Source organism: Spermophilus citellus (genome assembly GCF_964194105.1).
Source record: "Spermophilus citellus genome assembly, chromosome: 13".
In the NCBI taxonomy this organism is placed as follows: domain Eukaryota; kingdom Metazoa; phylum Chordata; class Mammalia; order Rodentia; family Sciuridae; genus Spermophilus; species Spermophilus citellus.
Genome location: NC_138193.1, coordinates 14593428 through 14609174, shown reverse-complemented (window position 1 = coordinate 14609174; position 15747 = coordinate 14593428). Strand labels below are relative to the sequence as shown.

Below are 15747 nucleotides of genomic sequence, written 5' to 3'. Positions count from 1 at the left end.
ACCAGATCTTTACCTGTGTACACTTGGGGCCAGACTTGTGGAGCTCTAACAGAAGCCAGAAGGCTACAAATGTGCACAGGTGTTTTAGCACCTGCATGGTGCTGAGAGACACAGTCAGGCCTGCCAAGGGAAGTGGCTCTGCTGTGCAGCCTGCCCTTTGCATGAAATGGTATCATCCAGGTCTTGTGGGGAGGTAAAACTGATGCCGTCCAGACAAAGAGCAAAACCACGAAGGCTGTTTGCTTCTCCCTGCTTGGTGGGAGAAAAGCTAGCCTCCTTAGGAAAAAATACCCAGAGCCTCTTTAACAAACAGTCTTTAGTGTTGAATAAGGGATTATAAGTCATAACAAGAAAAAAACAAAACAGGTGATAGAAACAGGCCCTTATATGATCTAGATGTAGGAGTTAACAGACTGGGACTTAAAATAACTAAGACTCATATTTCCACTGGGGCACGGTGGTGCATGTCCATAATCTTAGCAATTCGTGAGGCTGAGGCAGAAGGATCTCAAGCTGGAGGCCAGCCTCAGCAACTTAGAGAGACCCTGTCTCAAAATAAGAAGGACTGGGGATGTGGCTTAGAGCTCTTGCCTAGTGTGCATGAAACCCTGGTTTCAATGCCCAGTACCACCAGCAAACGCAAAAAACAAATAAGACTAATATTTCCAAGAAAATGGACATTGGGAAAGATAGCGAATTTCACTAGAAACCCAGATTCAATAAAAAAGTTAATTAGAAGTTCTAGAAGTGAAAAATAGAATACTGAAATTACAAATTCAGTATATGGGATAATGAGCATATGAGAGAGAGATCCATGAAGAGGATGACAGAAGAGGGGAAGGTAGAGAGGTCGAGGCACAGAGAAAAGGGTGGGAAATACAAGACTGTGAGAGGCGAGGAGCACAGTGAAGGAGAGCCAGCGAGCGCATGTGGCTGTGGTCACGGAGTAAGAGGAGAGGTGGATGAGAAGAAGCAACATTGAAGAGATGGAGGCTAACGATTTTGAAAAATGTTGGTGAATGCCAACCCACAGTGATACAAAAGAAAATACAGTGAATCCACACTAGCTCTGTAATAGTCAAACAATAAAAGGAAAACATTTTAGAGCGTAGACTTCCTTTTTAACCTAGGATGGAGCTGAGGGACCTGCTTTCCCCTCTTGGCTGAAACAGAGAGTGTACTGGGTGATCCATATTGAGGATGTATCTCAGACAGAGAAGAACAGTGAGAGGAGAGATGAGAAGCCGAGGAGGAGCCCTGTGACTCCCCCACTCACCTCTTTAAGGGAGTTTCCACGCTGTGGGGGAGGGAGAGGGAGCCCAGGCAGAGCCAGAAGCCCCCTGAGTTGAGGATGGGAGCTCAGGGGACGGGGAGCAGGGGAGTGGGAGTCTGCAAGGTGGGGACCCGAGAGGAAAGAGCTGCACACTGAGCATGCCTGACTTGGCAGAGGGCCCCTCCAGAGTCCGAACTCACCAGTCAAACTGCGTGGGAAGGAAGGCCTGGTGGGAGGAGCTGACCAAGCGGACTAGAGGGCACCTTGGCAGTTGTGTGCACAGGGCCAGGAGTAAGCCCGTTCCCACAGGTCCCTAACTCCAGGGGCCTTAGGCTGATGCTTAACAGTGACTTGCCTCAGTGAGGGGAAAAAGTAACCCTAAGCAGAATTTTGGTTCCACCTAGCAGTTCTTAAAAGCATGACACCAGATGTTCCTATTGATTTTCATGTAATTTAACTTTATTTGAGAACAAATTCTGTAATACAGAAATACCCAGCACTCAGGAAAGCAAAGCTCGAAGTTCCTGGCATACAATAGAAAATTGTAAGGCACACTAAAAGACGGGCAGGAGGGCCTGGGACTGGGACTGGTGGCAGGGAGGCTGGAGGACGATGGTGCTAGGGCCGTTCAGGGGACACCCTCAGACCTCTCTGGCTGTAGACCTGGGCTGCACAGTGGAATCACCTGGCAGCTTCCAAGACCCTGCACTCTGGCCACACTCCAGAGTGCTGTGCAGGCTTTCTGGGACCAAGCGGGAGGGTTGTTCTCTAGCGGAGGAGGCATTAAACTGGTTCTGAGGCTCGTCCTCCATCTGTGTGCTTGTTTTAGGAAAAGGATCCCGTTTTTGGATTAGGAATTAGTTAAACTGTCAGGACCCGTAAAATAAAGTTACTTAAATAGTAATTGAAGGTGGACAGGTGCATTTACTAATTATATTTAAATACTGTATATAATTATTATTAATAATTTCACAGAATCCACTGTCTGAAATGTAGGATGGATAAGTTTAAATTTTTATATCAAATTCTGTATAAGAGTGCATTAGGGAAATTCATAATTTGAGTATTACCCTGGCTATTGTTTTCAGAGGGAGGAACACCTGTTTTCAGCACAAGGGTGTCTCGGAAGCTTCCTGGGCAGAGGCATGTGGCTAGAGTTGACAGGTGTGACCCTCCCCTTTGCGTTTCTCCAGGGAGCACGAGCTTTGCTGAACTTCTCTTCAGAGCCAAGCAGCTGAAGATTCCGGTGCGTGCTTTGCTGAGGTTGGCTCCTCTGCTCCTCGGAAATCCACAGCCGATGGTTATGTGACTGCGTCTGGGATAAACCCACCTTGAAATGGGACTTCTGCACACAACGTGACCAAATGTCTAAGCTAAAGAAGCATTTCTAAGTTTTATAATACAGCTAGGGGAAATAACCTGAACACACCTCACTGTATTTTAAAATCTGTTTGAAATATTCCAGAGAATCTTGCTATCAGCGTTAACATTATATGATATAAAAAAGTGAGTTAAAATTTACTTTTGTAAATAAAGTTTTTGTTTGGTTTTCAAAACTCCTGATGATTGCTTTAGTTTTAAAGTCTTTGAACTATGGTGGTTTGGGTGAAGTGTTGGTGCTCAAAAATGTAAAGTTTTAACAAAAGCTATGTGGTAAAGTTTGACTTTCTACTTCCCTAAAAGAGCTTTTAACATACCCTGAAATGTCACAGGTGTCCCATCTAAAGTAAGGTTGTTCTTCCCGGAATGGTGGGAGACATTCTTTTGGTGTGACACCTCTCACAGGAGCTACGATAAGACTTGCGGATGGGAAGTGCTGTGGACTGAATGGTGGCCCAGGTGACATGTTGAGTCCTCACCGCAGAGTGATGGGACTTGGAGAGAAGGCTGTAGAAGGTAACTGAGGCTAAGTGAGGTCATGAGGGTGGGTCCCTGCTCTGATAGAACTGTGACCTCAGGAAAAAGGAGAGAGACCTTGCTCTCCACACCATCTGAGAACACAGCAAGAAGGAGGCCGCCTGCACGTCAGAGGAGCCCTCACTAGGACCCCCTCTGCTGGCTCCCTCATCGCGGACTTGCAGCCTCCACAGCTCTGAGTAATGGATTTCTGACGCCCGAGCCACCCCCAATGTGTACTCCTCTGTTGTGACAGCCCGAGCAGACCAATATATGAAGCCTTCTCTAAGTAGCTGAAATATGAAATGTCCAGGACCCAGGAGTCTTCAGAAATGATATTTAAAAGAAAACATTCTGCACAGGATTTAGAGAATGTCTGTGTGCCACACACGTCTCCTGCTCCCAGCCTTGACCCAGGGGGAGGAGCTCCCTGCTGGACTCTGCCCAGGCCCCAGGCTTCTGGAGTGGCCAGGGCCATGTGGCAGCTGGAAGCTGCAAGATGTCACCCATTGAGTTCACATTTCTTCCATATCCTGAATTGTGATGTTTAAGCCTAAAAATAAATATTAAAGCAAAAGAGAATGTCTCCATTGAGATTTTCCCAAAATCTTGTGTGCTGCTTTCCTCCGCAGGGGGAGCTGGACTTGAAGGGCTGCAGCCAGAGGCCAAGCGTCCTCCCCTTGCCCAGCAGCCTGCTCCGGAGTGAATCATGGGAAGGATGGGCTGACTGCTGGGGCAAGACTTGCTGCCCTCCACGATTAAACAGTTCTTCTTCTAGTTACATAAAAAAGTGTTGAATTAGGAAAATTCCATCTGAGTCAAGATTTGAATAACCCAGGGAGCACTTGTCTAGCACCCTCAAGGCCCTGGGTTGTATCCACAGCAATGAAAAAAAACTGAGGCACCTCCCAGGCAACAGTTCCCCCCTTTACTCGCAGTGGTTGGCAGGTGATGTGCTTTTCTCTCACCGTGGGAGGACTTGGGAAGCGTTTCATATTTAGATACATATGGACTCGGAGGGGACAGAGCGAGGCGGCAGAAGGTGTGGCCACAGCATCGTTGGGCCTGCCGAGGAGATGGCCGGCACTTGCCCTTGAGCAGGCACATGAGGATCCTCACAGGTCACTTTCAGCTTTCTACGAGACTCGAAAAGTCTCACGTCCAGAAAGTTAAACCTCCTGAGAGGCATGTGGGGGTGCTGAAGAAGCCCATATGGTGGGGAAGGGTTTGGGTGCTGAAGTGGCCCACGTCACCTCAATTAAGGCTGGAAGCCAGCTGGTCACCTTGGTCGATGGGCCGCGAGGCAGGTGGAGTAGCAGCCATGTCTCTGTTGCGTGACTCCTGCTCCTCAGTGACTCTCTGTCCATCTTACCTGATGTACGTAGCTAGGAATACGAGTCACCACTTCCGTAGGCAGCCGGAACTGAAAAAGCAAGCGCACATTGGGACAGGTCCTCCTTCCCAGGTGGGCGCCGATGCCTGTGCTCCTCCCTCGAGGGGCTGTCTGAGGCAGAGACACCAGACCTGCTGCCCTCAGCAGGCTGGGCTCTTGAGCCCCTGCCTACTCCCCACCCTGAGCTACCACCACCACCTGCCTTAGCCCAGGAGACTCAGGCAGTAAGGCCCAGTGTCCCAGTGGAAGGACGGTGCCAGGCAGAGCTTATGAACATGTTAGAGAAGCAGACAAATGAACGCCCTCTTCATGTAACTTCTTGGAGTTAGACTCACTGTATTGGTCTGTGTGTTGCCTTTTCGGTCACATTATAATGGATATCTTCCAAGTTTTTTCTTTTAACTGAAAATATTTGTTTTGTGTGGTATAACACAAAATTGGCATTTTTAAATAAACACTTTACACTAAACTCAAAGTCTAAAAACAGCTATCTTAATTCCCACTTCTACTCCCACATGCTGGTGTGAAGGCCAGCCTTGCCTCTGTAGTTAATGGGTCCACCTCAAGTCTGCCTTGTGAAGCTGTAGACCACGTGCTCCAGGGACTCAGAAACGCTACATCATGAAGGGTGGTCATGTCCCTAAGGGAGCCTACAGACCAGTGGGAAGCTAGTGCCACTTGTGTTTCCTCATTTGTCTTGCATTCATTTTTGTGTGTATCTTTCACTTAAGAATACTTCAGGGTGGAGTGTAGTTCAGTGGGAGATCACTTGCCTGGCGACGTGCAAGGCCCTGGCTTGACCCCAGCCACACACACCACACACGAGCACACACTCTAAGTGCTTAATGTAGCATTTCAGAGGTTAAGAATCACTGGCTGGAAACATTGAGAGGTAATGTGTACATTTCTGAAGTTGAAGGTGTTTTCAGCCCATTGCTAGTAGTCGGCAGAGCTGCATCCTCTCTGCCCCTCCAGATCTAGATGAGTCAAGTGCAAACTCTCAACTCACATCCTGCACAGCTTCCTCCAAATCCCCATACCAGTGTCATCTCACTGCACATCCCCCCTTGTTTGTGCATCATTTCATGGAGCCCAGGGCCTAGCTGGGGACTGGATGTCCACTTTGGGTTTTTGATACCTCTTCTCTATCTTAAAGGGTTTTCCCTGTGGTGTCAGGTGGGAAGAGCCCATTGGAGGCCCGAAGGTGGGGCTCTGTGCTCCCAGCACTGGTTGCAGCAGACAGCTGTGTCCACTGGCTGCAGCAATCTAAAACCAGCTAGAACAGGTGTCCCTACCTCTGCATTCCTAGTGTGTTGCTAGGGCTTCTGTGCCCTCTGGTCACTGTCTCCCCACGTCCACACCTTTTCTGCTTGGGTTCCTGTGCAAACCCTGGGATCTGAAAGTCGTGTAGTCTCACGTGTTAAGACAGGCACTGGACATGGACCCCATACTGAATAGGAATGGACTTTGCAAACCAAGACACTGAATGCAAAGTCTTATTGTGAAATCCTAGAACTTTAAGGTCATTTAAAAATTGCCCAAAGGTAATTTTATACAATATTTTTGGAGTTGCCTGTGGAATTTTCCATTTACTGTGTCATGTCTGTGCTCAGAAAGTTTTGGATTTTGGAGCATTTTAAATTCCAAAATTTTGGATTAGGGATGCTCAACTTGCACTTGACTGTGGGGTCCCTGGGAACCTTGTAGTTGGCAGAAATTCCCTGCCAGGTTCTCTCTGGCCCTGGCAGTTTTTACCTATAAGCAGCTCTGTAATAAAATTGCCCATCTAGAATAGCTACATAGAGCTGTAAAACTTGAACCTGAGCAAACCAAATCTCAGGGGACCAGCCTAGGCCTCTGGATCATTTAATGCCTGGCCATGTTCCCACCTCCCTGGGGTCTGGATGCCCAGGGCCTCCCACCCCATCTGTGTGTCCTTCCTCGTCTAAATGAAGGATTCTGAGCCTGTTTTTTCCTTCCCTCTGTATCCAGATCATAATTCCTCCTCTTACTTTGGGAACGTTTACCTGATTTACCTTCGTTTCCCCAAATCAATGCATCCTGAATCTCTGGGGTATCATCTCACACGCGGTGTAGTATGAATCGATCTGAAAATTTTTCTTCTTGTAGTGAGTTCAAATTTATTAAAACAAATAATACGGCTGGTCTTAGCAGTGTCTTATTTATATATTGTATTTGCTCTATTTCTTAAATTTCTGTGTATCTGTTCTGTTTTCTTTGCTCTTTTAAATCTGTTGTATGCATTACTTTTGGCATTGGGATGATCGTGTTTGTGTTCTCATCTCCTTCTGGTACCTTGGCTTCCACTGTTTTCTTAGCTCTCCTCCTCATGAGCCCTTCCACTCCCCTCCCTCCCTCTCATCTTTCAAGCTGGGCTGTGTCCATATTGCCAGGATGTACGCTGTGGTGGCAGATGATTTCAAATTATTTGTGCTTTCGTTTCCGCATTGGGTCTATGCACCAGCACGCTCAGCACCGCCACCCTTTGGTCCCCTGGCTGAGACTTCTTGGTCATCTCGTGGGATAGGACTCCGTCGGGTAATCTAGTCCATTATGCAGGAAGGGCTGCGAGTAGAGTCCCAGGACCCTGCCTGTCTGCAGGGGCTCTGCTCCTCCTCTCATGGCTTCTCTCCTTCCGCGCCCACTCCTTCCCTCCTTGCCACCTTCCAGTAGTTGATTTGGACTCATCCTTCCAGTTCCTCCTCCTTGGTGGTCCAAGGCCCTCCCTGGACTTTCCCTTCTGCCTCTCCCTCTCCTCAGTCTCCATTGAAGCTCCTCTTCTGGGGGTCTCCTGCTGGACCCTTCCCAAGGGCATGCAGGGGTTAGGGCTTGGCTGGCTGACATCCGCTTAAAGATGGGCAGTGGTTCATTCGGCTGGTTTGGATTCCCAGCTGCAGGCCGCCATGGTCCATGCTCACCCTGCATCCTCTTCCGTCTGTCCTGCCTGTCTGAGGGAAGCCCCATAATGCTTCTACAGCTGCCTGGAGCCTGGGAAGAGGCAGCTGTGTCATGGGAGGGGGAGGGGGAGGGGAGGCAGGGGTAGGCAGGAGCTACAAGAAAAGAGAAAGAGCCATCAGAGCCCAGTGGAGGCAAATTCCTGTGCATCACACATGGGATTACATGGAGGATGGAGCCACCCGCACTTCTCTGACTGACGGGACCCAAGGGGGATTCTGCTGTTTGTTTTTGGAATTTTGAGATTCCTGATAAATACATGTGGTTGTTTTTTATCCAATAAAACAAAAACAAAAACAAAAAAACCTGTGGATGAATTCAAACTTGGATGCACAATTAAAAAATAGTATCAATAAATATAAGAGAAAGTCCTGGAGACTGAAGTGGAGTAAATTATATTCCATGTATGTATGATTATGGTAAAACAAACCCCAATATTATAACTATAATGTACTAATAGAAACAAAAAACTTACACCAACTGTGGCTTACAACAACCTGCTCTCCTCTCTCCCCTTTCTGTGTCCCCAGGCTCAGAACAGGCCCATTCCTGCCCCATGTGTGGCACAGGATTGTCCCAGTATAGCCTTCTGCCCTGCAGAATTTCTTGTACATTTGACTAGTGGCCTCCCCAACCTAAGCAAAGCCAAAGGGTAAAGGAAATCTAAACCAGAGGAAGCACACTGAGCATGAGTGGACAGGGGATGGTTTTCTGCCAACACATCTTCTGGTATGTCCCCCTCAAAGCTCCATGTGGGTACTGTCTTCCTTTTGTCCCCAGGAAAGATACATATATATATTATATAATTATATAATATTATGTAATATAAGTATTATATATAATAATTATTATTTTTTCAGAGACCAGAGAGCTCTCTGGTAACTCCTTCTGCCCCTGAGAAGAGACGCCAAGTGCATCCTCAAGGATCAAGCTCAGGGCATTTGCTTCCTATGGGAGCAAAATGCAAAACACAGGAGCAATGTGGGGATTCATCTTCTTTCCTCCCAAGAGCCGCTGTGGTAAGAGTCCCTTCCCCAGAAAGAATGACCTCAGTGTTTTTCATGTTTTTATGTTTAAAAATTTCAACTCAGATCAAAATTCTGCAAAGATTGTTACCCAGAAAAAAGCATTTCCAAGAGGGTTCCTTTAAAAAAAATATTCAATTTAAGACTTTTCTTTTTTAAGTACTGGGGACTGAACCTTGGGGTGCTCTACCACTGAGCTACATCCCCGTCCTTTTTATATTTTATTTTGAGACAGAGTCTTGCAAATTTGCTGATGCTGGTCTCAAACCTGCCATCCTCCTGCCTCAGCCTCTAGAGTAGCTGGGATTACAGGTGTGCACTTGCCTGCAAACTGAGACTCTGTGTTGCACCCTGGAATCACAGAACTTTGATATAAACCTTTTCTTTACCACAGGCGTTCTCAGAGCCCTCACTATCCTCACATGTGGGAAGAAATTCAGGGACAGGTTGCAGCAGAGCCTCTGCTCCTGCCAGCCCAGCCTCGGAAGTGGCCTCAGGGACACGGCAGGGGGTGGGGGACTGGCCCACCCTGCAGGGGCCCCAGCTAGGACCCATTCTCACCTGGACCATCTGCAGCCCCTGCTCCACGGCCCTGCCTGTTGTTCCCAGGCCCTGGGAACCTAGGGGGCGCACTGGCGCACCCTGCTCCAGACCCAGTGGTGTGGATTCTGGGCCTGGATCTGAAAGGGAAACGCAGAGGTGAGCCTGGAGGACGGCTGCCCACACATCTCCAGGTTGCCTCCTGTCTCCCAGCCTCCCTGGTTGTCAATCCCCACAGACCTCCTCACACAGCTCTGGGGTGACCCAGGCTCGGTGCCCCATGGCGTGGAAGAATTCCACCTTGAGCTTCAGGAACTCCTTGTAGAGTTCGGGCCAGTGCTCCTTGCCCAGCAGGAACTGGAAGATGCTGCGCTTGGGAGTAGGGTTGTCCTCCTCCATGTCGGAGGCAATGTAGCTGTCATGGGAAAATGGGAAGCTTGCCTGTCCCTAACCACAACTCCCTGCCTCAGAAGGACAGGTGGGAGAGGTCACAATGGAGCTGACCAGGAGACAACCACCTATCCAGGAGATAGGGTCTGGGGAGGCCTTCTCTGCAGGGTGACCTGGATCTGCTGGGCCCAGGGCACCCTTGACTCCGAGCCTGGGGCCTGTGCTGTGCTCAGTTGAGGACCCTGTTCTAGCTGCCCCTTGTTTCTCAGGGGCTTCCTCCCTCAGTCTCTGGGCAGCTGGTGGTGTTTTCGGGCTATTTTCACCATCTCAGGGCCTCTTCCCTTCTCCCATGACCACCTGGCTCCTGGAGGTCTCAACCACTTTGTGGTCAAGAACAGCCCCAACTGGGCATGTGGCATGACTGAGCCTTGCTGATGGGGCGACAGGAGACATGCCATTCGGGGACTTGGGCAGATGGAGCACTGCCCTGAGGAGTTGCTTACAGAGCCAGGAAGAAGTGGACCCTGTTGTAGAGGTGTCCAGGAAGCCCAACACGGCCGAAGTACTCCACCACCATGGACAGCAGGTACTGTGGGGGACACGGGGAAGGTGGCCTGAGTGGGCCCTGCCTCCCCATCTGAAGGCCAAGACACCCGGGAGAGCCTGGCTGGGGAGCTCACGTGGACATGAGCTGAGGGGCAGGGCAGAATGGCAGTGTGCCCCTTCTTTTTTCTGGCCTTGAGAGCAGGCCCCTGCAGGCCTTCTCCTGGCATGACTCAAGACGCCTCCCCGGTAGCCCCCTGGGGGTGGGACCCTGAGGACCCTCTGCCCCTCACTTGGGGTCTGCAGATACCTTGTCAGACACTTTGAGGAAAATGTCGGCCTCCAGGAAGCTCTGGATAACGGGATCCTCTGCAGAGGGAAGCAGACAGCAGCCATCTGGAGACGAGTGTACATGGGGGAACCCCTATGTGGGGGCCTTCAGAGGGGCTCTCCAAGTGAGTAGCTCCAGGAGGACAGCAGCCGCCCTGCCCCAGGAAGGGCTGGCCTCAGCATGCGCGTCCCTCCCCTGGCCCACTGGAGGCAGCAGGGGCATGAATGTGGGACTATTGCTGAACCCTCAGTGGGGGCGTGAGGGCTGAAGGGATTTGATCTGGTTCTCAAAGCTTAATAGTACCTCCACCTGAAAGCTTGGACATGTCTCCGACTCTGGGACACCTCGGCCTGATACTTTGTCACGTGTGATGGTGCTGTGCTGCCTTGCCCCGAGCACTGTGAGATGGAGGCCGCAGCCCCTGCCTGCTGGGCCTCCTTCCCTGCAGCAGTGAGCTGCCCCCTCCCTGGGCTCCTGTGGCTAGAGCTTTCCCCTGAGAGCACCAGGCCCTGTGTACACTTCCCCTGGCCCGGGACAGGGACACTTGCACAGGGGTGCCTTCTCCCATCCCCTGCCCTCGGAAGAGCCCTGTGCCCAGAGCCCTGTGATGGTGAGGATGCCCACACCTGTGAAGTCCAGTGGCTTGCGAGGCTGAAGAGCTGAACTTGGAAAGCTAAACTCATGTGGCTAGTGGATGCTGTGTGGGACAGTGTGACCTTGGTGTTGTCCCCAAATCGCCACACTGGGTCTGCTTCTGGGCCTGATGTCATCTTCTCAAGTGGCCCTTCTTGAGCCTCCTGCTTCCTGACAGTCCCCTACTCCCCTCCACCTGCGTTTCTTAACATCTTCCTCACGGCTACTGCCGAGATCCCTGCTTCTGTGGGTGGTGTTTGTTTTTTTTTGTGTCCTCCGCTCTGTCCTGACTGGTGCAGTTGAGCAGTGGGTCTCTGAGCCAGCAGGGGATGGCTCTCCAACCTGCAGCCCCTTCTCCTGCCTCCCAGGACTGTGGCTCAGGAAGAAGCGCCCTCACAGCTCCACAGGACCAGGCGCTCCATGTCAGTGCCACCTGCACTCTGGGAGGGAGGCCAGCCCCAGTTCTCTACAACTCTTAGTTTCAAAGGACCCTGAGCATGTCACCAGCTGAGAACCCACCCAGAAGTCGGTAGAAGGCTTCCTGGTCCTCAGGGCGGTAACTGGGCTTTCTCCTCTTGTTCATCCTCAGTTTTGTCCCCTGAATGTGGTCAACAGTCCATATGTTCTTCTGTCCCCTCCTCCTCCAGAGCTTCAGCTGGGAGATGGCTTCTGAGGAGGCTGCCATGGAGGCAGCAGAGCTGCCCTCCTGGGTGGCTGGGGAACACAGGCCCCGGGTGAGCAGGGCTGCGGCCCCTGGAGCTCCTGCACCCACCCTCCCGGGCCCCTGACCCCAAAGATAAGACCTGCCTGGGAAGACAGGTGCCAAGTGCTCACTGGCCCTTCCTAAGGTCAAGGACGCTTGAGGGTCCACCAGGGACGTACCTGCCTTGGCATTTGCCCGCTTCTTCTTCTGGCCCTTCTTCCTCCTGCTTCTCTGCTCAGGAACAGCTGCTGAAGAGGCCAGAGGGCTACTGTTCTGCGGGGCTGCAGGGAGAGGGCACCCTGTGACCATTGGAGGGACACTCCTGGGCTCTTTGCCTGTCACCTGCCTTAAGGAACTTGCAGGTAACACCTAGCAGCATAAGGCAGGAATGGCCACCATCCCCTTTCTCTATAAGAGCAGGAGCTAGTTGTTCACCTTTTGTCAGCAGGCCAGGGTTGCACTCTGGGGCCTCATCCTGGGGGCCATTCAGCCTGGGTGACACCTCTGTGGAGACAAACCAGTTATCCTGTCGTTCGTCTCTCATAGATACAAAAGCCAACAGGAAGTGACCACCTGGTTTACCCTGACGCCTCCTTGCCATGCCCTTGCAGAGCCTGGCTCAAGTGAGTTAAGAGAAGCGAGTCAAGAGAAGCCCCACAAGGCTGGGGCCAAGGTGTCTGTCATTCATCCATCCAGAGACCAGGGGCAAAGGGGCCACTGGCCACACACACCTGCCTCCCCATCCATGACTGCTGCGCTTCTGACCCTTCCTGTGGTTCTTTTGGTTTGGAGCTTGGAGGCAGCTGGTGTGGACCTCACAGGAACCCTGTCTTCCCTTGGGACAGAAGCATGTAAGGGACCCTGTCTGATTCCAACCAGAATCTTCCTTCTGCTTGACCTGCTTCTTGGGAGACAATAATCATTTAAATTGCAGTAATGGTAGCTAACAATTATTGATTACTTGTTAAACTTTAGATGCTGATCTGTGCACTAAGAAATACCTCGTTCCATCCTTATAAACTGTGAGGCAACTGTTACAATTCACCTGATTTGTGGATGAAGGACCGTGACTCAATTTATCTGGGTTTGTCCCTTGACCATGGCCAGAGCTCTTGGGATCTGCCATGAGCACTCACGTCTCAGCTGAAGGGAAGAGCGGTAGTGAGTGCCAGGTGTGTTCCCATGGGGTCAAGGTGGGTGACACACATACTTGTTTCCTTTGTCACCAGCTCTATGTACAAGTCCTTGGAAACAACTGCCAGTTCACAGGCAATTAAGGCTGGCTCCAAACGATGCCAGAGTGGCCCCTGCCATCGTGCCGAGCTCCCGAGGCCCTTGAGGCTGCCATGGTGGCCAAGTTCCTCTGGGCTGCCTTCCCCCAGCTTCACTTGGCTCTCCTTCTGCCCACTGTTCTCTCTCCCTCCTGACTTGAGGCCTACTGTGTCCTGCTTCATCCCCTGCCATTCATCTGATGTTCAGAGCCATGCCCCCCCCTTCCCTGGGATGCCTCAGAGGAGCACAGCTCAGGACGGGGACTGCCCAGAAGAGGAAGAGTGACACCCTCCCTGTGAGAGCAAGGTCACGCTCTCTCCAGACCAAGGCCCAGGGCTGAGTCCATGCTCACCAGACAGTGTGGAAAGAGCACTGGCCGTAGCCAAGCGTTCAGGATCCAGTGGCTTCCAAGATTCCGGAACCCTTGTCCTGACCACTGATGACCTCATGCATTCTACCAGGAGCTGCGCACACAGGAGAAGCCCACAGACCTCCAGAGAATGGCATGTCCTGGTCTGGACACTGGGGTCACCTCCTGACATCCCAGCTCCACTTCCATTTAAGGCCTTGTCCTGTGTTCAAGTCCATTCATGGTTCCAGGTGAAAGGATATGTCCACACATCAGGGGACTGAGACAGCCCCACATTGAGAGTGGACTGATCCCTCATCTGTAATAAAAAGTCGTTTTTTATTGTGTTCAGCTATTATCATATTAAAATGAAAAAGTTTAAACTTTTATATTGTCCTTGTCCTGAGATAAAAAGTCACAAGCAACTAAAATTCACAGAGATCCTGACTCTACTTCACCAAATTTTCCCTAATGGTAACAACTTGCAGACCCATAGTGGAATCTCACCATAGAAAATTGAGATTGGTACAATCCACCAACCTCATTCAGATTTCACCAGATTTAAATGCAGTTGCTTATGATTGTGTACTCAGTTCTTTGCAGTTTTACCTCCTGTGCACACTTGTATGACCTCCATCGGGATCACATAGTTCTATTATGAAGATCCTTCATGCTTACCTTTTATAGCATTCCCTTCTCCCCAGTCCCTGGCAACCACCAATCTCTTATTCAACTCTATGATTTTGTTATCTCAAGAATATTATATAATTGGGGCTAGGGATTGGGGATATAGCTTAGTTGGTAGAGTGCCTGGGGTCAATCCCCAGCACCACACACATAAAAAATTATATATATAAAGTATATAACTGGAACCAGGCAGTATTTTCCATAAATCCTTCCAAGTTGCCTGAATCAACAGTCAGTTCCTTTTTACAGCTAAGCAGCACTACAGGGTGGTAACTACATGAGTTAGTCAACTTTCTGTTACTGTAACAAAATACCCGAGGCTATCAATTTAAAAAGAAGAAAGGCAGTTGTGGGTGTGGTAAGTGATAGAGCACTTGCCTAACTTGCCTAGCAATGCTGTATGAGGTCCTGGGTTCAATCCTCAGCATCTAAATAAATAAATAAAAGGTTTAATGTTGTTTCACAGTTTGGGAGGTTTTAGTTTATGTTTTATTGGCCCTATTGTTGGGGTGAGGCAGCATATCTTAGCAGGGAGCATATGGCACAGTAGGCTGCTTGGCCAGGAAGCAAAAAAGAGAGGAAAAGACCCTAATTCCTTTCAAGGACATGCTCCCAGTGACCCAAGACCTGCAATAGTTCTACCTCTTAAAAGTTCCACCACTTACTTTCCAATAGCACCAGCATTGGGGACCAAACCTTTAACACAGGGGCGTTGGGAGGACCTTCCAGATCAAACCACACCTGAGCACGTTTGGTTTTGTAAGAACCTGGTATCTGTGTTCTAGAGCACCCTCCCATCTCACGTGCCCACCAGTCTCTGATGGGCAGTGCTTATGTGACCGCTATTTTAGCCACATATCCCTGTGGTTTGATCAGCATTTCCCTAAGTTAATGCGGTTGAGTACCTTTTCATGTGTTTTTTGTCATCTGTGTGTCATTTTGGTGAAGTGTCTGTTTATATCTTTTTAAATTGAATAATTTTCCTTCTTTTGACTTTCAAGAGCTCTTTATATATTCTAGTTGCAAGTCCTCTGTCAGATATGTGGTTTACAAATATTTTCTGTTAGCCTTTTTTTTTTTTTATTCAAAATGTCCTTTGTAAGGTGAATGGAGAAATTAATTGTGCTTCTTCCCAACAGTGGAATGCTATTCTTCTTCTTCTTCCTCTTTTTTTTTTTTTTTAAGGGTTTATTGCGTTGATAGCAAAGGAGAAACACAGAGGAGTCTTTTTTTTTTTAAAAGAATTTTAATATTTATTTTTTAGTTTTCGGCCGACACAACATCTTTGTTTGTATGTGGTGCTGAGGATCGAACCCGGGCCGCACGCATGCCAGGCGAGCGCGCTACCGCTTGAGCCACATCCCCAGCCCCTTCTGTTAGCCTTTATATTTTTTTCTCTTCCAAAGTCTTTCACAAAGCCAAATGTTTAAATTTTGTTAGTATTTAAACAATGTTTAAATTAAAAACAGCTTAGTTATCATTTTCTCCTTGTTTGGAATGGGTCTTTGGTATTAAGTCTAAGAACTTGTCACCAAGACTTAGGTTGATAGATTTATCCTATATTTTATTTTCTAAAAAATGTATAAATAGTTTTAAATTTACACTTAAGTCTGTAATCAGCTTTGACTTGGATGTGTGAAGTTTGTGTGAGATGTGAGGTGTAAAGTTTAGGTTGAGTTTCATTTTATTCGTTAATGGGACATTGCTCTACCATCATTTATTAAAAGGGGTTTTTG

General features: G+C 49.3%; 2 protein-coding genes across 3 annotated transcripts in view; one reads left to right on the top strand and one right to left on the bottom strand.

The window, feature by feature from the left end:
• Positions 1-4912, top strand: part of ANAPC1 (anaphase promoting complex subunit 1) — an 85627-nt gene extending 80715 nt beyond the window's left edge. Inside the window, exon 48 of one of the 2 annotated variants that reach the window (XM_081265012.1) lies at positions 2467-4912. In XM_081265012.1, coding sequence (XP_081121138.1) covers positions 2467-2582 — 116 coding nt within the window. In that variant the 3' untranslated portion in view covers positions 2583-4912. The remainder of the gene's footprint in view (positions 1-2466) is intronic. The other variant, XM_081265011.1, reaches the window with a different exon arrangement.
• A 4058-nt stretch (positions 4913-8970) lies between these two features.
• Positions 8971-13715, bottom strand: LOC308632615 (putative speedy protein-like protein 3). The gene is made up of 3 exons (XM_081264860.1): positions 9997-13715; positions 9344-9518; positions 8971-9243 (listed from the first exon to the last, which is right to left on the bottom strand). The coding sequence occupies exons 1-3, from the start codon at positions 10128-10130 to the stop codon at positions 9184-9186; spliced, it is 369 nt and encodes a 122-aa protein (XP_081120986.1). The 5' UTR covers positions 10131-13715; the 3' UTR covers positions 8971-9183.
• Positions 13716-15747: the final 2032 nt, after the last annotated feature.